At 55.8% G+C, this 21,783-nt stretch overlaps 9 protein-coding genes across 9 annotated transcripts; 5 read left to right on the plus strand and 4 right to left on the minus strand.

Annotated features, from left to right (window-relative positions):
* The first annotated feature begins 575 nt into the window (after positions 1–575).
* BKA78DRAFT_121717 (uncharacterized protein) lies at positions 576–3,871 on the plus strand. Its single transcript, XM_066882444.1, has 3 exons — positions 576–1,199; positions 1,258–2,390; positions 2,442–3,871. Exons 1-3 carry the CDS (start codon positions 814–816, stop codon positions 3,452–3,454), a joined length of 2,532 nt encoding a protein of 843 aa, XP_066745708.1. The 5' UTR covers positions 576–813; the 3' UTR covers positions 3,455–3,871.
* Positions 3,872–4,071: 200 nt separating this feature from the next.
* On the plus strand, positions 4,072–5,050 carry BKA78DRAFT_312199 (uncharacterized protein). Its single transcript, XM_066888286.1, has one exon. It carries the CDS (start codon positions 4,289–4,291, stop codon positions 4,817–4,819), a length of 531 nt encoding a protein of 176 aa, XP_066745709.1. The 5' UTR covers positions 4,072–4,288; the 3' UTR covers positions 4,820–5,050.
* On the minus strand, positions 4,920–6,053 carry BKA78DRAFT_121732 (uncharacterized protein). Its single transcript, XM_066882446.1, has 2 exons — positions 5,521–6,053; positions 4,920–5,446 (listed from the first exon to the last, which is right to left on the minus strand). The coding sequence occupies exons 1-2, from the start codon at positions 5,832–5,834 to the stop codon at positions 5,074–5,076; spliced, it is 687 nt and encodes a 228-aa protein (XP_066745710.1). The 5' UTR covers positions 5,835–6,053; the 3' UTR covers positions 4,920–5,073.
* BKA78DRAFT_121731 (uncharacterized protein) lies at positions 6,054–7,097 on the minus strand. Its single transcript, XM_066882445.1, has 2 exons — positions 6,456–7,097; positions 6,054–6,402 (listed from the first exon to the last, which is right to left on the minus strand). Exons 1-2 carry the CDS (start codon positions 6,851–6,853, stop codon positions 6,273–6,275), a joined length of 528 nt encoding a protein of 175 aa, XP_066745711.1. The 5' UTR covers positions 6,854–7,097; the 3' UTR covers positions 6,054–6,272.
* A 25-nt stretch (positions 7,098–7,122) lies between these two features.
* Positions 7,123–8,176, plus strand: BKA78DRAFT_121651 (uncharacterized protein). Its single transcript, XM_066882443.1, has one exon. It carries the CDS (start codon positions 7,342–7,344, stop codon positions 8,035–8,037), a length of 696 nt encoding a protein of 231 aa, XP_066745712.1. The 5' UTR covers positions 7,123–7,341; the 3' UTR covers positions 8,038–8,176.
* Positions 8,177–10,430: 2,254 nt separating this feature from the next.
* On the plus strand, positions 10,431–12,132 carry BKA78DRAFT_249971 (phthalate transporter; the record flags this gene model as incomplete). The annotated part of the gene is made up of 5 exons (XM_066884522.1): positions 10,431–10,579; positions 10,631–10,664; positions 10,713–11,025; positions 11,073–11,207; positions 11,252–12,132. The coding sequence occupies 5 exons, from the start codon at positions 10,431–10,433 to the stop codon at positions 12,130–12,132; spliced, it is 1,512 nt and encodes a 503-aa protein (XP_066745713.1).
* Positions 12,133–12,831: 699 nt separating this feature from the next.
* Positions 12,832–13,957, minus strand: BKA78DRAFT_312206 (uncharacterized protein). Its single transcript, XM_066888287.1, has 2 exons — positions 13,306–13,957; positions 12,832–13,239 (listed from the first exon to the last, which is right to left on the minus strand). Exons 1-2 carry the CDS (start codon positions 13,500–13,502, stop codon positions 12,924–12,926), a joined length of 513 nt encoding a protein of 170 aa, XP_066745714.1. The 5' UTR covers positions 13,503–13,957; the 3' UTR covers positions 12,832–12,923.
* Positions 13,958–15,194: 1,237 nt separating this feature from the next.
* BKA78DRAFT_312209 (uncharacterized protein) lies at positions 15,195–16,019 on the plus strand. The gene is made up of 2 exons (XM_066888288.1): positions 15,195–15,681; positions 15,769–16,019. The coding sequence occupies exons 1-2, from the start codon at positions 15,273–15,275 to the stop codon at positions 15,996–15,998; spliced, it is 639 nt and encodes a 212-aa protein (XP_066745715.1). The 5' UTR covers positions 15,195–15,272; the 3' UTR covers positions 15,999–16,019.
* Positions 16,020–19,123: 3,104 nt separating this feature from the next.
* Positions 19,124–20,845, minus strand: BKA78DRAFT_352157 (uncharacterized protein; the record flags this gene model as incomplete). The annotated part of the gene is made up of 1 exon (XM_066891302.1): positions 19,124–20,845. The coding sequence occupies one exon, from the start codon at positions 20,843–20,845 to the stop codon at positions 19,124–19,126; it is 1,722 nt and encodes a 573-aa protein (XP_066745716.1).
* Between the last annotated feature and the right edge of the window lie 938 nt (positions 20,846–21,783).

Genomic DNA, 21,783 nt, shown 5'->3' on the forward strand with positions numbered 1-21,783 from the left:
GTGTGAAGAGCTGTGGCAGGGAGGAGGATGTCGGTCGAGGCTTCCCAATGGAGATGGACGTGTTTCAGGGCATCACGAAGTCGGTGAGGTGGTATTTTGTAGAGCACCTGTGATGGGAGAGAAGTCGATGTACGGTAGCGGCAGGCGGTGGGGCAGCTGTCCTCAGACGTCGTGTGGTGTCTTGTGGTGTCCTCAGAGGCGTGTGGTGAGCGGTGAGGATGGCAAGACTCCATTCGAGGGACGCTGTAGGGCCGACCAGCATGGCTTCGAGGCTGGTCCCTGGCGGAGCCTCGAGGCGAGGAGGCTCAAAGACACAGGTCATTGAACCTTGGCCCATGAAGGCGTTGGCGCGGGCCGCGCAGGGTAGGGTAGGGTTCCAGTAGCGGACAAGGTAGAGGCGTCTTGGGAGGTTTGTCGTCGGATGGGCGGAGCTATGTCGGGACACAGGTCGAGACGAGGACTTTTTGCTGTCTTTGTGGGAGTCGCAGTGCAGTGCTGGGACATGGCAGGTTAAGACTTTGTTGTCGTCGTCGTCTTCGGCCGCCCGTCGGCCCAACACCGCAACAGAGGCCCCATCCTATTAAAGACGGCGCCGCGGCGTCATGGTCGCTCTCACTCCCCTTCACGTCTCCACAAGTCTCCACTTGCATCTCGTCCCCCGCTGTCCTCCGGTCCGTCCACTCCCCAATTGATAATTGCTGCTGTCCGCCCTCCTCTGTCTGTAGGAGCAAGGCTCCGCGCCAACGTGACCCCATATCCGTTCAAGGTCCGCGCGTTCCCACCTTCCATTTCCTCCATCACCACATCACCACCATGAAGCGCTCCTATTCTCAAATGGACGACGTGTCCGCTGTCGGGGGTGAGAGACCCAACCCCGCCGCGCCGCACGCCTTCCACTCCGCCACCCCTTCGGCCTCCGCCAGCAACGGAGACTACACTCCAAAGATATCCAGGAAAATCCGCGCCTGTAAGTTGCTGCTCTCCTATGTCTTGGCGTCCGCCTCGGCCATGTACCCGCCAGCAGTGGATCCAGTGCAGTCCCTTCGTCCGCTGACCCGACCTTTAGGCAAGGAATGTCAGAGCCGAAAGGTCAAGTGTGACCTGGCCGAGGGCAACAACACCTGTGCCCGCTGCCGCCGCCTCGGCCTCAAGTGTGTCATCAACAAGAGCCTCCAGACGCTGCTCGACGATGAGAATGAGTAAGTCCACCCACGGCACGCCTTGTCCCCAACATTCTGATGCTGATTCCCCATGCAGGTGGAAGAGGAATATGGACCTCAAGTACGAGCAGCTTCACAGCGCCGTATCAGAGCTGCTCAACCAGGCAAATCTCCCGGCCCTGGAAGCTTGGTCCAGCGAGACACGAAGCCACTCGGCCTCGCCCTCCATGAGCAAAGTCATTCCGCAACAGTCAAATCCCAACACCCAGCCAGTCTCTGGCCCTACGCCTCCTCAGTCCGAGTACCTGTCCCCACGGGGTAGCAAGGGCCCTGGCCTTGAGTGCACTCGGGAAAACTCGCCTGCACCTGTGGCTAGAGATGAGGCCGAGGACGAGTCGACGCCCTGCGCCGGCCCAATGGCCTCCCTCTTCGAGGTTACCAAGCTGAGGAACATCCGCAGCAACGTTGCTGATCGCCCAGATGCATCTCGGAAGAACCCCATGTTCTCCGATCTCATCGCACAGGGCAAGATCAGCGAGGCCCAGGCAGATTCCCTTTTCCGCAAGTTCAACACCTCTTTGAACCACTTCCTCTGGGGTGGTGTGTCCCTCAACCACGATAGCCTGCAGTCCGTGCGCGAGTCATCCTCGCTGCTGCTGACGGCCATCCTGTCCGTGTCTGCCCTGCACCTTCCCGGCGCCGAGGCCGTCCTCGAGATTTGCTACAACGAGTTCCTCTCTCTCGTCTCCTTCTCCATGTTCGGACGGGATCAGTCTCTTGATGACCTCCGTGGCCTCTGCATTGGAGCTTTCTATCTTTCCGAGGTCAGCTGGAAGCTCTCTGGCCACGCTGTACGCATGGCTACCGAGATGCACCTGCACACTGCCTTCTCCAAGGCGCTGTCGGGCTCGCCCGAGGCCATTGAGCGCGCGCGTCTGTGGTACCTCCTCTACGTGTGCGACCACCACTTCTCACTGGCCTACAACCGACCACCAGTCATTCATGAAGACGAGTCGGTCGTCAACTCGGACAAGTTCCTGTCTCTGCCTGGCACTACCACGGCCGACCTTCGCCTGCACTCTCAAGTCGACGTCTTTGCGATCCTGAGCCGCGTGTTTGTCAAGTTTGGCCACGACGCTGACAGACCCCTCGCCGAGACTGACATGCCTGCCCTCAGGCAATTCGGCGCCGACTTGGACATGTGGCTTAACAAGTGGGAGCCTAAGCTCGGTATGTTCCCGTCCTACATCATGACAAGACCTTTGACTGACTCGCCGCCAGACCCCAACCACTACGTCCAGTCCTACCCGGGCAAGGGTTGCCTCCTCCACGCTTCCTTTGCAAAGCTGCAGCTCAACTCGCTGGCCCTTCGCGGCCTCACTCGTCTTCCTGCGGATGACCCTCGCCGCGAGTTCATCAACATGGCCATCGACAATGCGACGACCTGCCTGAGGCTCGTTCTTGACGAGCCCGACATCCGCAACTCGATTGTCGGTGTGCCCCTTTACCTCTCCACCACCATCACCTTTGCGACAGTCTTCCTGATGAAGGTCCACTCCAACTGGAGGTCAGCCAACCTCAACACCAACTTCAGCGTCATTGTCGAGCTTGTCGAAGGTATCATCAAGCTCCTCAGCGGCGCCAAAGCCTCGGAGCACCACGTATCGCTCCACACGGCTCGCGGCCTTGCCCACATGCTCAAGAAGTTCAAGGAGCGCGAGGCTCGCGTCATGACGCACCAAAACACCCCTGTGCAGCAGCACCGCAACCCTTCTCTTCAGACCAACATCTCAAACGCCACGACCCTCGTCTCGCCCACGCAGACCGGCCCCAATGTCTGGTCGGACCGCTGGCAACAACAAGGAGCCCCGAACGACGTGGCCATGTCCTCTTGGGCCGGCTCGTCGCTCGACTGGTTCGGCATTGACGACCAGTACCTTCCCGCCGGTGTCTTTGACGCCGTGCAATCCTCGCTCCCAGTCGTCGGCTGGCCCATGAACTCGCCGCCATCGAGCGACTCGTTCACCTCGACTCCTCGCTCCATGCCCGTCACGACTGCTGCTGCCGTCACCGGCGCCACACCGGCCCCGACCAATGCTGCCTCCTGGGCCATGTCTGCCGCGCCATACATGAATGGCATGACTGCATGGACCGACGACGCGGCGTGCAGCAGCGGCATTGCGACGCCAGTGCAGCAACACCAGCGCTGCGCCGTGCCAATCAGCGCGACGGGCACGCCGGCCAACACCTGGTTGGCTGACAACCCGAACCAGCCGGCCTGGGTCGAGGACTAAGCTTCACGTTGCTGCGTCTCATTGTAGCTGCTGGCATGCTCTTCACTTCATCCTCTACCTGTCCTTTTCCACCTTCTCCATCATCCCTTATACCTATCACTTGTTGGTCTTGTTCCTTACTCATCATGTTGCACGAAATGGGTGTTTTTGGGTTGCTGTTGTCGAGTCACGACTTTCACGACATGTCGAAACGATGAATGGTTGCAAATTTGTCCTCTTCTCTTTTTTCCATCTTCCTCTTTTCCAAACGCCCACAACCTCGGGCTCCATCTACCACACCTTGTTGGCATTCTGGCTTACAACATAGCGATTGTTCTTGTTGGCGGGAGTAGCAGCAGCAAACCCTTTTAGGGGCTCGCATCGTCATCTCCGGCGTTGATGTTGATGGCGTTTCTTTTCGTTTCTGGCTGTTTGGGGGTTGGTTTTGTTTGTGGGGCGGAACAGCGGTCGAGCTTTTGCTTATTTTTTCTTTCTTAAGCGGCACATCAACCCAACAATTTGTCATTGTCATTGATTGAGCTCTGTTGTCAAAAAAGTTTTCATCACATTACTACCACTTGCATTGCATTGGCTCTGCATCATTCACCATACATGTTGCGCATCATCATCATCATTGCGATCGATTAGATTCTAGCTACCTACGTACGCTCCTGCCTCGCGGCAAATTGGATATGACGTTTCTTCAAACCACCACCACCACATTTGCCTAGCTTTTGGTGTCCGCGTGCAAAAAATTAACTCTAGTCCCTAGACCGGTTTGGCCGAAGTGAGTGCTTGTTTGCTTGCTCCCTGTCCTGGTCTGTTCTGTTTTGAACATCCAAGTCTAGCGCGCTAATGCTACTACCACCTACATCATCTCAAATCTGCCATCTTGGCCTTTCCCTACGCATACCACGTGGCCAAGGTTTGCCGCTGGGGTTGTGGCATATGGTGGCAGGGACGGCTCCTTGTTTCGTCTCGCCCTACGTAAGTACTGTAGCTGTAGCTGTAGCTACCCCAGATAGCAACATACCTATTAGCTACCTTGCTGTGCGATGCGATGTGAGGCGAGGTTTTCTTCCCCACGTGGAAGAGCGGTGTGCGAAAGCTGAAGCTGATGATGAGCGCGATGATGATGAATGGGAGAGAGCAGAAACACCAACCAACCAACAATCCCTCTTTTTGGAGAGGAGAGCGAAAGGAAAGCGAAGCACAGAAACCACGTACGCGACCATCCGAGCCGCCCGCCCGACCATCGCTTTCGCACACCGCTCGCGCATGCGTGCAAATCCCCCACGCTCTCCCCCTTCTGCTGAAGCGAATCAACAGCATAAGGTAAGCGTTGGTTGGGTGCGGCGCTTGGAGCTTCCTCACGCCCACAGCTGAACCAGCATCTTGCCTCTCGACGTTTTGGCTTAGCTTGGATTGGGGGGTGGGTGGTTGCTTGCTTGCTGGCTCAAGAGGGCCAAGGTAATTGCGGGGTGGGCGCAGGCGGGCTGGCGGGCTGGCGGACGGGAGGCCACGTGGGAAACGGGGGAGGACAGGGATATGGGGATGGGGATGGGGGAGGGTGAAGGTTTGCGTGGTGGGCAAGGTAGCTAGAGAATAGCTTGTTGGTAGGGTTCTACGGCGGAGAAGACCTAGCGCGCGCGTGGTGCAAGGTATATATGTAGGGAGAAAGGCGTGGAGCAGGTATCTAGGGAGACAGATCGTATGTTTACAGCGCGAATCTCAGCAGGAAAGGCAAGTCGGAACGTGGCACGCAGGGAGTTAAACAGCGATGCAAGCATCAGCATCGATAGATTTGTTGTAGGGAAGAGGGATGCTCGTAAGGATACGCGCGAAAAGATGCGACACCACAAAAGGATGCGCGTGAATGGGGAAAATGATCTGCAGCAACAGGAAAAGATCGTGCGATTGAGGCGAATTGAGTCTAAATGCCATGCGACCAAGGCAAGGCCCGAGCAGCGGGAGGGAAGAAGAGAGTGTGGGATGGTTGGGATGGTTGCTGTTCTGATGGTCAGTCATTCATCAGTCGGGCGGTCAGTCGGCAGATGTGAAGGAATGCCACCACTCATCTACCGTACCGGGTGTCTTGTAGAGAGAATTGAGAGAGACCGGAAAAGCACTCGGAAAAGCGCGAGCATATTCTTCGCCCAAAAAGTTTATGCCTGGCACTTGTGGCAGACCTTTTCCACTGTAAACGGCAGTTCCATTCGCGCGAAAGCTGCCCCGAAAGAATCCATGCCGTAGCAACGGACAGGGCAAAGTCTGTTTGTAAATGGCGCTGTAATAGTGGTGGTGTAGGGCGCGTCTTGTCCAAGCTTGTCGCGCCCGCCCGGTCTAGCCCGCAACAGCTCAGCTCGTCTGGGTGTCGATAGCAGAATAGCAAGCTCTGCATGAAGCGTCTTCCGTGGACGCACGCTGAAGCAGGCAAAAGGGACCTGCAGAGCGGGCGGAAAGAGGGATACGAGATGCACCGTCTCGTCCTCCCTTCGAGTTGCCCGCTGTAGGTACTTCCTTACGGCCTGCGCATGAGGTGTCCTTTTTGCTTCATCCGGAGCGGAGCTGAGCTCCTTGCCACAAGCAAGCACACAGCCCGCCAGCGCGACAATGAACGCTTCCGCTGGCCGCCCGCCCGCGTTGATGTCGTGTCGTGGCGGGCTGCCGCAGCGGCAAGTTCGGCATGGGCGCTGCGCCTTTCTCGACGGCTTCTGCGGCATGTGCTGAGTTGAAATGAAGATACGTACTGCATCTGCCTTCTTCCTTGATGGCGCGCAAGTTTGGTTGGAGAACCTTTGCCGATTGTACAGCTCATTGATCAATTCGCGCTGTAGAGCTAGCTCCACCACCGCAGTTTGCCGGTGTAGGCGTAGATACACGACTGGCGGAAGTACCTTAGAGGGACGCTGGATGGCTGGTACCCGCCCGTCGTCCACTCGGCAGATGCACCGTTACCCGCTTGCCGACTTGCCTGGCTGGTTACCTACTTTGCGCCAAGAGCATGAGCAACGGGACCTACCTTTGGACATCGACCCACATGAAGCGCGTAGAAACATCTGGCAGCATCCAGACACCAGAGGCGAAATCGTACGACAACCAGCGTGGATGTGCGATGAGGAGCCTCTTGTCGAGATCTGTACCCTCACGCGCGCCATTTTCCCATGCGCTGGAACGCATGCGGTTTGCGTTTGCCATCTTCGTTTCGTCGCTTCCGCCAAAGTCAATTGAAGACCTACCTGGCAGCTCGTGGAAACAGGGGTGTGTTTGCAAGGATATGAAGGGTTTGTGGGTGAGATGGTGGTCTATTGTCAGCCCGAACAAGCAGCACATGGCAGCTCCGGGATCCGCAAAGGTGCTGAAGATCGAATTGGCAGCGGGCTGTGCAACGCAGGGCAAGCGCATCAACAGGCGCAACATCGCGAGGACTTTGAGGAGGGAGGGTAAAACATCAGACCACTTTTTGTGAATTTCACTTCAGCCCAAGCATGAGCGCAGTGCCAGCTGGCCAACCAGGAGCCGCTGTTTTCGCTCGTCAGGGTCGCGGACGGGAGCTCGCAAATGTTCGTGTGGGGGCTGCCCGCCGTCGCACTTGGCCGACTGACGCTTCCCCGTTTCCCTCCCGCCAGTCCTTGTCTGCCTCCGCCGTGTGTCGCGTGGGCGCCACAGCTTGATTAGCAGATTTGGCCGGGGTGTTCTGCTAGCGGCGGATGTGATGCGGGCGGGAGGGGAGCATGTTGAGATGGATGGCAGGCTTGCCAACAAGGGTCGCGGGAGGAGGGATGTTTGGAAAACGATTCGAGTGGAAGACGGAATAATGGTCATGGCTCGTGGGATGTGCCAGGTGAGCGTTCTTGTCGGTAGAGATTGGTCCGAACGATGCAAATATTGAGGCTTCCATCGTTCTAATGCGAATCCATCGCATTTCTGCAAACATGATTTGGCGACGTCGTAGGTCAGCCACACCGCAGATGCCCTCGAAACAAGGACACGATACCGGGTTCGTACGGCGTACGGCCCTCCACACATCCAAGGGCTGTTCATCAACACAGAGGCGGTGTAAGCTTGTTTTTTTGATTTTGTGGAGGAGCGCACAAACGCTGCCGCTAAGACGGATTTCGCAGCTCGTTGCGGCAACCGTGATGACCATGGCCAGCCTGGAAGTTGTCACCCAAGCGAGTCGAATTGAATGTGATGAAGTTTCCAATAGTTGGGATGGTGTTGATGGAACCGGTTTAGGCGCAAGTCGCCGCGTTAGGTCCAGGCGAAACACGACTGCCGTTGTGGCAGCGGACGGCTTGTCTTGCTGGGCGTTTGTTTTCAATTGGTTCAGACAGCTAAGCTCACGCTCCCGCATCACGTGTTTGGGCACGCGGTGGTGGACCAAGAGACAACATCAGGCCGCAACATCTGCCGCTCGCATTGCAGTCAACTGCCGACATCTCGACCGTTCGTTGAGACAGCGTGTGTACCGTTGCGGTGGTATAAGCAGGCAGAGACCAGTAAAGGACGTTAGCGAGGCGGTATGCTGTGAAGAGAGCCCAACGCCGGTTTCTGGTTTCCAGAATGGAACTTGGCGGAGCTCTCGTTTAGGACGTTTCTAGCCTGCTCGACCCCTCACTTTGAGCTCCGGGATCTGCCGTATGCGGCTGCAGAGCTTCGCCTGGTTGTCGCTGGGCGGCGAGCTGTTTTCGGGCTTGGAGACTTGGACATCTTGGTCAACACCACAGACGCCCGCTCGGACCGGGCTACAGTCTAGCGATCGATGCGGATCACGGTCGGCGCTCTGTCGCCCGGTCGATGCGCGTGAATACGGCGGGCAACCGTCTCCCGTCGGACGCTGCCGACCGACGACGAGCGATCTTGGGAGACCGTAAACCGAATGCGAAAGCCAGCCACCACCGAAGTCAGGCCAACAACTATCCACGCGGCTGTCCAGACGCCAGACCAGATAGGCGAGTTGCGGCGCAGGGAGAGCGGGAAACGGCCATCTGCTCCCGTTTCAATTCTGGCGCTGCCGTTGGTTGCTCTTTTTTTTACACTTTGGCGCGCGTGTTCGCTTGGATCTGGGGTTGAGGTGGGGCGCATGAGGCGACCTGGGGTTGGAAGCACACCAGTCGACTCTTGCCTTGACCCTGCACACTGCAATTGCACCACCACAGAGCAGACATCACGGCAAACTCTGGAGGGGTCCTGGATTTTGGCTGACGGAAGATGAGAAGCGCCAAAGGCTCACTGTTGCATCCTGCAGGGCGGTGGGAGCGCACGTGTTGCGGGACGTCCGTCGGGAAATCAATTGCAGAGTTTAGAGCAAGAATGCTACAATGCGATGCTGTGTTCCCTCGAATCGAAGACGCGCTGGGGGTGGAAAAGATGAAGCGGGATGAATCTCGGGTGGTGGTTTCGAAATGTTGGTGTCTCGCATCGAATTGGGCTGCTGTCGTCGGACCATGGGCGTGTTGTCGTATTTCCTAATCGAGAACGAGATGTGGGCGCCAGGTCAGCTTCCGCATGCTCCGTTGGTGTTGTGGTCTGGTAGTGCGGGCGTGTCCAGGCAGGTCCAGGCGCCACTACTGGTGTAGCTTGTAGCGGACGGGCGGGAGAAGGGAATGGCGTTGTAGTTCATCACCAGCATTTCAGTGAAGCTTCTTCCATGTAATCGATCGGACGGCCGGAAAACGTGGTCCTGTAGGGATAATGCACCATATGACAGCGGATAACGTGGTCCGTCAAGGGGAATGGCGGATATGGAGAGTCGCGGGTGGTCGACACGAGGTCAAGCTTAGTACCAAGCTTTGCTGCCACGTGTGGGCCGCCAGATCTGCGGGTCGGGCTGCGAATTTCGCATTACTTTTATGGTTTGAAGCCGTCGGAATATGGTGTGCTGCTGGTGTTGTTTGAGGTGTGGCCATGGGTTGGTTGTGAGCGGAGGATTTTCCTCATCCGAGTCAAGAGCGTGGGGGAGCAACGACCAGCCAAGCCGCGACGGCGCACGCGGACTTTATTCTCCTAGAGGCACAGGTTAACTGATGTCGTTTCGGACGGAAGCAGTTTTTCGAATCCTGGTTGATGTTGCGCAGAGGCAAAGCCATGGCGCACGGCAGCCAGCGACGGCATGTATATGTTTGACAGCAGAATTCGAGCAGCAGGTATGCCGGCGCTTGAGTTGCCTCGATACGGGTCGGCCAACCTGCCACGGGTATGCCTAAGCGCCAGGGAAAATTCTTATCCAGCTCATCCATGCGCAAAGAGGCAAAAGCGCACGAGAAAAAAAGTCGGAATGATTGTTCATCACGTGCCCTGGAGAAAGATCGGTCGGACGCCGGTTCTGCTTCGGGTCTGGGGCATGCATCTCGCATCATCGTCTCCAGCGGGGAGCCAGCACCATCACCGCTTCGCTTCCCCAAATCCCCACCTCCAGCTCACGCGCTCCCCCAAAGATCCACAATTTTTTCCCGTGGGGTGACACCACTGATCCACTCTCCCCATTCCAGACCCTCTTTCCTCAGTTGCGGATTGGTTTTTTCTACCCCGTGGGGCTCTGTCTGCGCGGAGACAAGCACTTGAAAGAGGAAACGTTGGACGAGCACTGCTGTATATGTATTCAACGTCCGCCACGCACGGGCGGCTGACGGCTGCGGCGCTGCGGCGCTGCCTTGTTTGCGCCAGTCGTTCGAACTAGCGTTTTCCGTCATTTTTTTGGCTTAAGATGTCCGACCCGGCTAAGGTTCCTCGGTTGCAAGTTGCCAACCTCACTTTTCTCGCCCCTTGCCAGTCCACCAATCGTTTTGCTCCTTGCGGTGACTTGACTGCGCGCCATTACCCCTTCCTTCACTGTCAACTTTACCCTTGATCGGAAAACCCATCTGCCAAAACCTTCAGGGTCTGCTATTCCGTCAAGAAGGAAATTGTTGCCAAAATGGGTGAAAGCGCCTCAGACCGTGGGAGCCGTCCTGCCTCTCCCACTGTCAAGAAGCAGTCCATCGAGCACGTGGAGATGGGAGTCGAGGGCAATGACATTGTCAAGCTTTCTCAGGATGAGGCCGAGCTTGAAGAAGCCCTGAGGAACTATGTTCCAGGCACTTCTGAAGAGAAGAAGCTCGTGCGGAAGATTGATCTTCTTCTCATGCCCATCTTGTGGATCATGTGAGTACTTGAATTTCGCGAACAGTTGAACAAAGACTGATGAAGATGCAGGTACATTCTCAATTATGTCGATCGGACCAATATAGTATGTTTTGCCGTTGGTCTTGTAACGATTCTTGCTCACTGTCTGCAGGGTAATGCCAAAATCGCCGGCATGGCTGACGATCTTGACTTGGACGACCAACGCTACGCATGGGTGCTTTCCATCTTCTTCTTCGGATACCTGTTGTGCGAGGTACCCTCCAACATGATTCTTGCTCGCTCGCGTCCGTCCATCTTCCTTCCCGGGATCATGATTGTCTGGGGCGCCCTGAGCGCTGCCATGTCTTCGGCAAACAGCTACGGTGCCATGCTTGCCTTCCGATTCGTCGTCGGTTGCATTGAGTCTGGTTTCTTCCCCGGTGTGCTGTACCTGCTCAGTTGTTGGTACACCAGTGCCGAATTGGGTAAGTCGCCTAACCTTCTGTCTGGCCATTTATCTGACTCGAGTCAGGCAAACGCTTCACCATCTTCTACACGGCTTCTACCCTCTCTGGTGCCTTTGGTGGTCTTATTGCAGGAGCAATTACTGATGGTTTGCACAATGCACATGGCATTACTGGATGGAGATGGCTGTTCATCGTCGAAGGTAATTTCCTCATCCAAATCTTTGTTCGCCGCTGACTTCCAAAGGTGTTTGCACTACCGGCGTGGCCATCATCGCCCTCTTCATCTTGCTCGACTACCCCTCTACATCACCACGCCTCAACCTACGTGAACGTCAACTGGCCACCATTCGACTCATTGCGGACCAGCGTGCCAGCACCCCTGACTCTCAGACTAGCGCTACCGTCCGTGAGCCTCTATCTCATTGGGATGCCTTTGTTGCCGCCCTCGCCGACTACCGCACTGGCTACTTCCTGATCATGCTTATGCTCAATGTCGGTGCTGGTACCATCTCCTATTTCATTCCCACTTTGACTGTTACCTTGGGCTACGACTCCGTCACGGCGCAGTACATGACGGTCCCCATCTACATTGTGGCCGCTGTCATTGCAAACTCCGCCGCAGTCGCTGCCGATATCACGCAGCGCCGCCGCCGCGCAGCGGGCAACAATGACAGCAGAGGCGGCCGCCGTCCTTACGTTGCATCGTTCCTTGCGCTGGGCTGCGTATGTTCCATCATCTGCGCCGCCGTCACGCAGCATGTCGTCCGCTATGTCATGACGTGCTTCGTGGCCGCGGGCATCTGGACGGCGCTGCCGCTCGCTCTTGCCTGGATCAGCGCGACCTTCTCGGTGCCGTCGTCTCCCGACGCTGGCCCGCCCAGCCCCGAGAAGCGCGCCATTGTCCTCGCGCTGGTCAACGCCTGCGGCAACCTGAGTTCAGTGTATGGCTCCCGGATTTGGCCCGACAAGGACAGTCCGGATTACACGATGGGTTGGGGAGTCACTGCGGGATTTTTGGGCCTGGCGACGGTCATGGTGGTAGCGAGCCCGGTCGTGTTCCGCTTGCCGGTCAAGGAGCTGGCGAAGAACAGGAATGAGGACGATGTGGAGGGCCAGGGACAGTAAGCACCCGGATTGGTGTTTTGACCAGGGACCAGTGGGTTGGTAATACCAAAGACATTCACGACGACTTATGATAGATTCATGATAATCTCATGCTAGATGAGCTGATACAAGGCAATAGAGACTTGGGTTCCTTTCGTTACTTGCGTTCTGGCACACTTGCTCAGGGGGTCCGTGTCACTTTGCTACCACAGAACACCTCCATCTAGCTCGTCCGAATTCGCGTATCTATCCACGGCATCCTCTACCAGTGTTTACCCACCGCATCGGAGTCACTCGCTGTTGAGTCACTTTGTTGCCGCCGTTCCTCCGGCATCATCTCTACAAAACTCGTCGCTCGCCCACCCTCTCTCATTCTCAAACCATCCCTCTTCACCTCCGCGGCCTCTCTCTCCCCCGACGCCATACGTCTGCGACCACGACCACGACCACGACCACGATCACCACCGAGTCCCTCTTTGTTGACTCCCTCGAGGACTTCATTTTCTCGGCCTCTCTTTCACTTCGCTCGCCCTCCCGCTCGGAAACCATTCCTCGTCACCTCCGCAGCCATCCTCCACGCCGCACGTCTACAGCGACCGACATCGACACAAGGTCAATCTTTGGTAAGTCCTTCAAGTCCCGCCACTCCCCCGGCTCTGAGTCACCTCGATTGCCGCCGTTCATCCGGAGTGTCTCTACTCTACAAAACCCTTCCCTCGCCCACGCTCTCTCGCTCTCACACCATTCCTCTTCACCTCCGCCTCTCCCTCCACGCCGCGTGTCTGCTTCCACCACCACCACGGAGTCGCTCTTTATTGACTCTTTCTAGTGCCACTACTTGCCCGGTCTCTTTTCTGATGTCTTCGCCGGCTCGCTTTCCCGCTCTCAAAGCAGTCCTCCTCGACTCTGCGACCGTCCCCTCGGCGCCGCACGTCAGAAGCTACCAACACGACATCCTGCCCCGAGGCACTCTCTGTAAGTACCGTCATTCCCCAGTCTCTCTTTAACAGTCTTCGCACGACAGCTCTAGAAACGCCCCTCTTTGCCTCCGCGACCGACTCCTCCGCGACCGACGCGTCCCGGACCACCCTCTTCACGCCGACCATCACTATGACTGAGTCACTCTTGGTAAGTACCGCCATTCTCCCGGCCCTGAGTCCCTCTTTTTGACTCACTCCAGTTGACTCACTCAAGTTCCGCTGTTCTCCCGGCCTTTCGACAAAACTCGCCGCTCGCCCGCTCTGAAACCTTTCCTCTCCATCCCCTCGACACTCCCCTCGACGCTGCTTTCGACACGCCTCTCGACAGCCCGTCTGCAGCCACCACCGTCCCCGGACACCGGTAAGTTTCCATCCTCCATCCCTTCTGACATGTTTCAGAGTCGCTCGCATGTAGTCGAGGCTGCTACCGATAAAAGCCTGGGAGTTTGGGTTGAGCTTTCCACGTAAAAACCTGGCGGTCTGGGAGTCGCCTGGCGCAAGCCTAATCAAATTCTCCGGGTGTGGTCCAATATCCCAGCGCGTTTCTTCTCCGGCTGCTTTCGAGCGGTCGGCCGCAGTGGGGGCCCACTCTGTATTTACTTCGCCATTTATTTTGCCATTTAACAGCCCAATATCCCAGCGTTTGCTCGCAGTGGGGGCTTGCCATATACTCTTCCTTTTTCTTTCTTGCAGTCCCAGGAAACTCACTGTGGGTTCTCCGAACCATTTTCGGCAGCAGTGATGTTTTCCTTGGGATCCGGCTCCTGTTTTCTATCGCAGCCCATATCCCAGCGCGTCTTCCAGCCGGCCGCAGCGGGGGCTTGCTTCCTCAGGACTCTCACTTGTGGGTTCTCCGAACCATTTTCGGCAGCAAGTGGTTTCCTTGAGGTCTCACTGTGGGTTTTCCGAATTGACTCGGCAGCAGTGAGCGTTTTGTCTTAGTTCTCGTCATTTTCTTTCCATTTGTTCTGCTATTTACCTATCATCTACTTTGCCATTTACTCCGGCTAATCTACTGTCTATCGCAGCCCATATCCCAGCGCGAACAGCCGGCCGCAGCGGGGGCTTGCTTTCTCAGGACTCCACTTGTGGGCTCTCCGAACCATTTTCGGCAGCAAGTGGTTTCCTTGAGGCTCACTTGTGGGTTTTCCGAATTGACTCGGCAGCAAGTGGGCACTTTCTTTATTTCATTTCTCGCTATCTCCTTTTTCATTTTTTGTCATCTTTTCAAAATTCAGAGAAGCCCATATCCCAGCGCGTTCCTTTTCCGGCTCTCAGTCGGCCGCAGCGGGGGCTGTCCCTGGTACTCACTTGCGGGTTCCGAATCAGTTCGTGCGCAGTGGGGACTGGGGCAATCTACTCTGCCATATACTCTACCATCTACTCTACCATTTACTTTGCCATCTACTTTGCCATTTACCAATATCTATCTTTTGCCATTTCTTGCTGCCTTACGGAGTCAGGGCTGCTTCGTCACCAAAAGCCCGGGCGGGTGGGTATCCCAGCTCTGCTGGGGGCACTCTCTTAGTACTCACTCGCGGGTTCCGAATCAGTTCGGCGCAATGGGGACCGGGGAGATTTCATTTGTCTGATCTGTCGCCATCTACTCTGCCATCTACTTTGCCATCTAGCGCGGCCCAGATCCCAGCGCGTCATTCCGGCTTTCAACATCCGGCCGCAGAGGGGGGCTTGCCTTGTATCTACGACCGCCCAGCGTCTCAGCGCTTTTTTTCAGCATTCAACAGCCCGGCTGCTGGGGCGCTTGGTCCGTCACCTCACCATCTTCTTTACTTTTCCAACCACTACATCTTGCCATAGTTTACCATATTTCACCATCTACTCCGCCATCTAGTGCCGCCCGTTATACCCAGCGCGTCTCCGTCTTTCAACATTCGGCCGCAGTGGTTGGGCCAGCCTTGCACATATAACTGTTCGAACGACCCAGCGACTTTTTTTCAGCATTCAACAGCCCGGCCGCTGGGACGTTTCGTCGGTCGTCTCATCACCAAAAACACTGCTATTTACTTTGCCATTTGCCTATAATTCACTCTGTCATTTATTTCACCATCTACCACCATCTGTTTCAATCTACGGAGTCAGGGCTGCTCCGTCATCAAAAGCCCGGGCGGGTGGGAATCTCAGCTCTGCTGGGGGTACTCGCTCTTGCATCAGTTCTTGCTGATGTTTGTTTTCTCTCATTCGTCTTTGATTCTTCTCAAACCAGCACCTCAGCATCATCCCCCTTTCAAAATCTCCTTCGGTCAGAAGCTAGCGACAAAGAAACGGCAAAGTAGTCAGAGGAAGACATCAAGCGACCAAAAAGCCCCTGACGAGCCAACTCTCTCTTCTCTATTTCTCAAGCCGACAGAGCATTTCAGGGTCAGCGGAAGGATCAGCGACGCCTCACTCGCTTCGCTTTGCGCAAAAGACCGCGACGAAGCTTTCCTTCATCACGCTTCAATTGCGACCATCGACATGGCGGTACGTCGACAATTCTACCCAGGACGGCAAAAGAAGTCTGCGCAGAAGGAGCCCCAAGAAGGAGTGGGTGGAGACTTGGGACCAAAGCAGAAGCAGTTTGTTGGCCACGGTGAGCTTTTTGCCTCGAAATTTCGGGTCGATCGATGAAGGCTGTGTCGCTTCCTTTCTCAATTCCGAAGCTGATGCGCGGTTGAAGTACCCTCGCAGAATGACTGGGCAGCGACGGGCGTGTCGCGCTTGCCGCATGACGCGAGCCCAATCGGCCCCCTGCCCCATTCCCCTGAATTCTCTGGCGTTGGCCTTTCGTCGCTTTTGTCTGTTGCAAATGCGCCTACCTCCTCCCTTTTCCCTCCCTACTGCACTCTCTTTGTGTCGTCGCGGCCAGATAGATTCCACAGCGAGAAAATTGTTTTCCAATCAATCTAAAGTTCCAACTCGATCGACAAATTGACCTTGCCATATTGTGATGAATGTCTGAATTTGCATCTTGGTGACACGAGTATCATGACGGGATCTCTAAGGCAGGAACTTGACAGGACCGCTGAAAGACGACGAGGTGTTCCGAATGCATGACGGTGGAAGAGTGAACGGCGAGAACGCGGCTCTGCTAGGCAGCCAAAGGCCCTTCATCATCACTTGACCTACTAGTCATCAACATCGCATGCTGAGGAAAGCAATCTTTTTCCAATCGCATCAATCCTGTTACAGAATTGACGCTTCGCTCGCACGCGCAAAAGAGAACACACAGTAGTTGATGACTAATTGGTGAGCTTCTCAGCGCCACCCAGTCGCTTTTCGGCGTGTAGGAAAAACAACAGGAGCGAGAGGGCAGGTTAATGCACCCAAGTCAGGGACAGAGCATCATTTTATAGTCCATCAGAAGCGCATTGAGCACGGGAGATCCGACGTAAGCAAGACCTAACGTCAGAAACGGCCAATCAGGGGGGAGGTAGCGCGCATGTGCGCCTGCAGCCTACGTATATAAGCATGTCCTTTGTCTACTTTTTGATGCCTTCTGTGTCAAGCTGCAACTCTGAGGGTTGGAGCAAGAAGACAACAGATCCTTACTGTGGGGCGGGCGCCCACCAAGCTCTTACTTTTCTTTCGTTTCCTTCTGTCCGCGACCTGTCCACAGTTTACTTGCTCCGGCATCCACAGGGGTTTTCCTACCCTGCTTCATTGTCACTCGCACAGCCCATCATTATTTCTCAATGTTTCCCCCCATCATTTCTCGTGAATCGAGCTCCGTTTCCCGTGATGTGGAAATAGGCGTGTGGCTCGCAACGCGCAGACAGGCCCCAGCAGTGCGGTTTGTTCATGGAAGAGGACGCTTCCCTTCCGCCCAGTGCAGAATGTGTGTAGGTGTGAGCACTGGAAGCAAAGCGGGCACTTGATGGGCTTGGATTTGATGCCGGCGGGTGTCTTTTATAGGGAATCGAAGCGCACTGACCTACGGTCCGCATCAACAGGAAAGTGTGACCTCCACATCTGGCTAGGTAGACTCCTAGAGCGGAGCTCAGGTGCGGCACCTCTCCCTACGCTATTCAAGACTGTGTATAAAAGGACGCCGGAAGTTCGCTGTTGGATTATCTCCTTGTTAAACCTCACCTAGATTCTCCCTTGCCGAACCTCACGGAAACAGAGGCAATATCAGACTCTACACTACTTCTTGTTTCTCCTCTTCGGTCTTTCGTTCTCACCCGTCAATCTTTCCACTCATTCTTGTCCCACTATAGACTGCCCACTATAGACTGCGTACAAACCCCATCATGATCGCGAGGTAATGCCTACCATCATAGTCCACTCAATCAAGGGTATCAAGCCCAATTTCATTTAAATCTGGAACCCTGAAATCGCTCACACGACAAGACAAAGACCAGCAGTATGAGCATCCCCCTCAGTCGAGTGCTCAACCAGTAATTCTCACAGTCGTGGCCACAGAGAATCGCTGGGCAAAGCGAGCAGCTTTGGTCGACATAGGAGAACGGTAGCGGGCGTTTATATACGCCATTACAGGCGGGCGCATTGACCGCCGTCGCAATTGGGAAGCAGTGCCAGCTGACTGGCCGCTTGCGTGTGCGGCCTTACTTTGTCAAAATCAGCAGACTTCCCGGAGTCCTCGCCACTGGGCCCAAAAGTGAGGTGGTGCGACTACCCTCTAAACCCTCGCATTCACTGGCCTCTGTTGAGCTTACTCCACCCTTCCCTCCCGTTCCCAATTCCACGTGGTTGAGTAGGTAGCTCAGTGCAGGAATAAAGCGGCATTCTTCACCCACAGGCGTTTTGGGTACGTGGTTTGATTTATCGATGTTGTCCCCCTGCCTGCCCACTGCCTTTGGTTCATCAAAAGCAGTGGAAAAGTAAGGGGAAGTTTTGACAGGGCACACCCGTCTGTCAACGCCAGCAAATGCCAATCAAGTCGCGCTGGTCAAATAGTAAGAGAACCGAATCAGGCACACGGGCAGAAAGTCCACTGACGGCCTCAACCACTGCGATTGAACAGTACTGACTCCAGGAGCAGTACCGCAAAACCCCTTCATGCTGACCAATGCTGTTCAAAACCTATGCTTATTCTCTCCACGCTCTACCAAAGCAAACAACATCAATCCACTTACCACACACGCGCCACCGACAGCCATCCGTCTTCCCCTCCCATGACAAAAAAGGAACTCACCAATCTTCCCTCCCCTCTCTTAGTAAAGCCCCCCTCTCTTAGTAAAGCCACCGCTACCCAAGAGCGTGACTGGCAACCCAACTCGCCAGACAGTGTCGCATCGCGTTGCGCCGTCTCGTTGCATCCATTCCGCTGCGTCTGTTGAGTCGAACGCGCCTCGCCTTGACTCGACGCCCGACGCGCCGCGAGTCGCACGCGAAACGGCTCGATGGAGCAGGATCCACGCCGCCACAAACCATTCGAAACTTGTGTCTGACCTGTACTCTGATATCCCACTCTCAATTCCATCCCACCCATGCGCACGCAAGCGCTCATCCTTGGGTCTATTGCGGCATGTGCCGCCGCCTCGTCCCGGTTGATACAGCGGAGAGGTACCCAACAGTACGGAAGGGGAGGGACGCGAAAGCGAGGCGAGATACTTTGCGCAAGTGATGGTGTGCCGGCTGTATGAATGCTCTTTCGTCCGTCCGCTCGCAGCCGCGCAGCTGCGTGGCCATTGGCGCTGTTGTGCTTGTTGCTGCTCGACAAGACGAGGGGAACGTGCAAACATAGCAACAGTGCCGGGCCAAAGGAACAAGACAATCACAAGGACGAAGGATGGTGATACTGTGCTTCGTGTTGCGAGCTGCCGGGGAAGCCGGAGTGGGTGGGATGGACGAGTGCGGCCGCCATTTTTGGGATGCCAAGGGTGGATGATGGGCGCCGGGGTTTTGCGTCTATGCTGAGCTATACTATACCTATCTATGCATGTTCGTAATTCTGTATAAAATATTCCTTTCTTGCTCGAAGCGCTGGAAGAAGAGTCAGGCCGATTGAACCAGACCTGGCGCGAGGTATATACAATGTAGACGCATGCGTTGCAAGGGTCCGGTCAGGGTCAGGGGGAAAGGTCCAGGTCGTCGTCAATCGCATCGCCAAGGATCTGAGTCGAGAGGCCAAAGTCCATGAAGCGTGAGGGCGTCGTCGTAGTCGACGACGACATCGACTTTGGGGCTGGACGCACCCAAGGCTTGGTCGCAGTAGCAGCATTAAGAGCACGCGGCGGGTTGTACGGCGGCAGCCGTGATTCGCTTGGGCTTTGCATCGAGAGCTTCTTCTTGACCGGTGGATGCAGTGAGGAGGTATTCTGCGATGTTTTCCTTTTTTGGCAGGGTGGCGCGAATGCAGGTCTTTTGAATTCCGGGTTGTTGGTCGGTTTGGGCAAGGTGCCGGATATATTTGGTACCCCTGGAGGACATCGAGGGGCCCTGGCGTCATGATTGATGGTGGTCTTGGGGATGTTGGCGTTCTTGGAGGTTGTCAATGGCAACGGCCGGCTCCGTGATATGTTCGTAATAACGCTTAGGGGTGGAGACGACTTGGAGGGAGCACCAGTTGAGCTGCTGGTGCCATGCGGCTGCTTGATGGTGTCGAAGCTCCGAGGGCCCGACTTGGATTTCACATGGGACGGCGGGGCTCCGTGGGCTTGTCCAGACTGTTGTTGCGGACGAGAGCGGCTCGCGGGAACCAGGGCAGGCTGGGCAGCTCGTGAGCTTAACTCAATCTCGCGCTGCCCCTCTGCCGCAAGGTCATCTCGAGGAAAGGTTGGCTTGTTAGATTTCGTCGGCTTGGGCGGTGTGAGCTCACGCTCTATTTGACTGTTGCTGGGGAACAGATCGTCAAAAGAGCCGAAACTAACGGCAGCCAGGGGATCTTCATCGACAGGTTGTGTGAAACTTGGAAACTTCTCTTCGTAGTGCTCTGATCTCTTAGAAGGCAGGTCAACAGGTTCCGACTGGTATCGCATCCGTTCACATGGACTAGCTGGTTCAAGGAGCGTTGGCGTCGGTACCTGCGAGCATTGCCGAGCTGCTTGAGAAGTAGGAGTTTTCCCTTTCAACGCGCTCAACATCGTCGCGTCATCAAGCAAATCGTCCCACATGTCTGATTGGCTGCTCTTCGCGCCGGGAGCGTCTTCCCGTGTAGGATCTTGATGCCCGTGGGGCGTGAAAGGGCTCTGAGCCCCCTGCTGCTCTGCATATTTGACGTTTTGCTTGGTGGTTGAGGCTTCTCCGGGCCGCGTCGGTTGACGATGAACAAGGTTTCCTGGCACGTTTCCAGGAGAGGGCGGCGCAGGGACGGGAGACTTGGGGCCAGCGCATGCCTCTCCACCACCATCACCATCTACTTGACTGTGAACCGAGGTATCCAAAGGGCTCGATAACCAAAAGTCGTCATCTGCGTTTATCAAGCTGTCGTGCTTCATCGCATCTGCGACAGATGCTTCAGCTGCGGCGCTGTCGGATTGCTTCTTCTTGCCCAGCCCAAGAAAGCTCTCCATGGCGCCCTTAAGCTGCTTCTGGGTGTGATTGAAGCCTGCAAGCTGAGTCGCGAGGCCGACGCCCATACGGCTGCGAATTTCCTTCTCCTTCTCCTCCCTCTCCTTTTTCTTCTTCATAGCCTCCTTCCTTCGACGCTCGCGTTCTTTGTATTCCTCGGCTCGTCGGTCGAGCTCCATGCCGCGCTGCAGCTGGCGCTGTTCCTTGTCCGACATGCGCGGTCCATGTTTCTTGTAGCTGGCTTTGGCTTGCTTCAATGTTTGTTTGGTGTGGTCTGGCATGGCGGCCGCTGAGCCGATCGTGACGTATGACGTGAGCGACGGTAAAGCGGTCGAGATTCTGCGCTTTTCATCCTGGCGCAAGACCCATTGCAGTTGGAGAATTCAATGGCAGTCGTAACGGTCGCTTTGTCGAGTCGTGCGAGAAGCGGGCAATGATTGTTTGATTCAAGGCGCGGTGAGAAGGTTTGGTGTACCGTCCGGTAGGCGTGGTAACCGCTCAGAAACTTGTCACCAAACAATCGCGTAAACACGTGCCGCCTCGGCGCAAATTCACCCGAGCACCGAGCGACTGCCGTCCTTTCCATCCTTGACTCCAGCTCGCTCGCTCCCTTCCTCCCACCACCATCACCATCCCACGCACTAGCAACGACCTGCCGATTCCGTCCCGCATGCGCTGAACATGCGGCTTGATCTCGATCTCCAGCATCCATCATGCGCATAGCCGACCAAAGCGCAAAGCTCACAAGACCGCGTTCCAAGAAAAGCCACACCAGTCATTCGGACGCGCAAACCAAGGACCGACTCTGTTCGGCGAAGCATCTCGCAGCAATTGCTTGACTCGAGAGACGTCATGAATCGAGCTCGCAGGTGCTTTCTGGGCAAGGTCGAGTCAGGGACGCTCCCGGCTCAAGCTTTATTGATTTGAGGCTCTTCGGGAAAGCTGAATGCGGAAGTTTGGAAGCCCGCCACCAAAAGCTACCGCTTCCAGGCACGAAGTCAGGTACAAAGCTTGGAAATCAATGCTGTGCGGCCCAAAGAGCCGAGCAACCTGAGGTCAATGTCACTCGAATTCCTCAAATTGGAGAGGCGTTTGATCATCTCCCATCTAAAGATGCAAGGTTTCGAAAGGAAGTGGTTGTGGAGACCGAAGCCCATGCATTGACAAACTCATTAAAGCGCTGATATTCAGGTCTTGTTGTACAGGGTACTGGAAACGC

Source organism: Phyllosticta capitalensis (assembly GCF_038381095.1).
Source record: "Phyllosticta capitalensis strain CBS 128856 chromosome Unknown BKA78scaffold_4, whole genome shotgun sequence".
NCBI classification, from domain to species: domain Eukaryota; kingdom Fungi; phylum Ascomycota; class Dothideomycetes; order Botryosphaeriales; family Phyllostictaceae; genus Phyllosticta; species Phyllosticta capitalensis.

Bases quoted from the DNA above. Each gene is read 5' to 3' on its own strand.
- BKA78DRAFT_312206 (XM_066888287.1), bottom strand. From the start codon at position 13,502: ATGCGAGCGACTCTGAAACATGTCAGAAGGGATGGAGGATGGAAACTT. The intron at 13,240-13,305 runs CTTGAGTGAGTC...GGCGGTACTTAC, and splicing joins AGGCCGGGAGAACAGCGGAA to CAAGAGTGACTCAGTCATAG.
- BKA78DRAFT_121731 (XM_066882445.1), bottom strand. From the start codon at position 6,853: ATGTTGCGCCTGTTGATGCGCTTGCCCTGCGTTGCACAGCCCGCTGCC. The intron at 6,403-6,455 runs GTAGGTCCCGTT...CAGCCAGGCAAG, and splicing joins ATGTGGGTCGATGTCCAAAG to TCGGCAAGCGGGTAACGGTG.
- BKA78DRAFT_121651 (XM_066882443.1), top strand. From the start codon at position 7,342: ATGCGAATCCATCGCATTTCTGCAAACATGATTTGGCGACGTCGTAGG.
- BKA78DRAFT_121717 (XM_066882444.1), top strand. From the start codon at position 814: ATGAAGCGCTCCTATTCTCAAATGGACGACGTGTCCGCTGTCGGGGGT. The intron at 1,200-1,257 runs GTAAGTCCACCC...TTCCCCATGCAG, and splicing joins CTGCTCGACGATGAGAATGA to GTGGAAGAGGAATATGGACC. The intron at 2,391-2,441 runs GTATGTTCCCGT...ACTCGCCGCCAG, and splicing joins CAAGTGGGAGCCTAAGCTCG to ACCCCAACCACTACGTCCAG.
- BKA78DRAFT_312209 (XM_066888288.1), top strand. From the start codon at position 15,273: ATGTTTGTTTTCTCTCATTCGTCTTTGATTCTTCTCAAACCAGCACCT. The intron at 15,682-15,768 runs GTGAGCTTTTTG...GCGCGGTTGAAG, and splicing joins GAAGCAGTTTGTTGGCCACG to TACCCTCGCAGAATGACTGG.
- BKA78DRAFT_312199 (XM_066888286.1), top strand. From the start codon at position 4,289: ATGCTACTACCACCTACATCATCTCAAATCTGCCATCTTGGCCTTTCC.
- BKA78DRAFT_121732 (XM_066882446.1), bottom strand. From the start codon at position 5,834: ATGCAGAGCTTGCTATTCTGCTATCGACACCCAGACGAGCTGAGCTGT. The intron at 5,447-5,520 runs GTACGGTAGATG...ACTGACCATCAG, and splicing joins TTCTCTCTACAAGACACCCG to AACAGCAACCATCCCAACCA.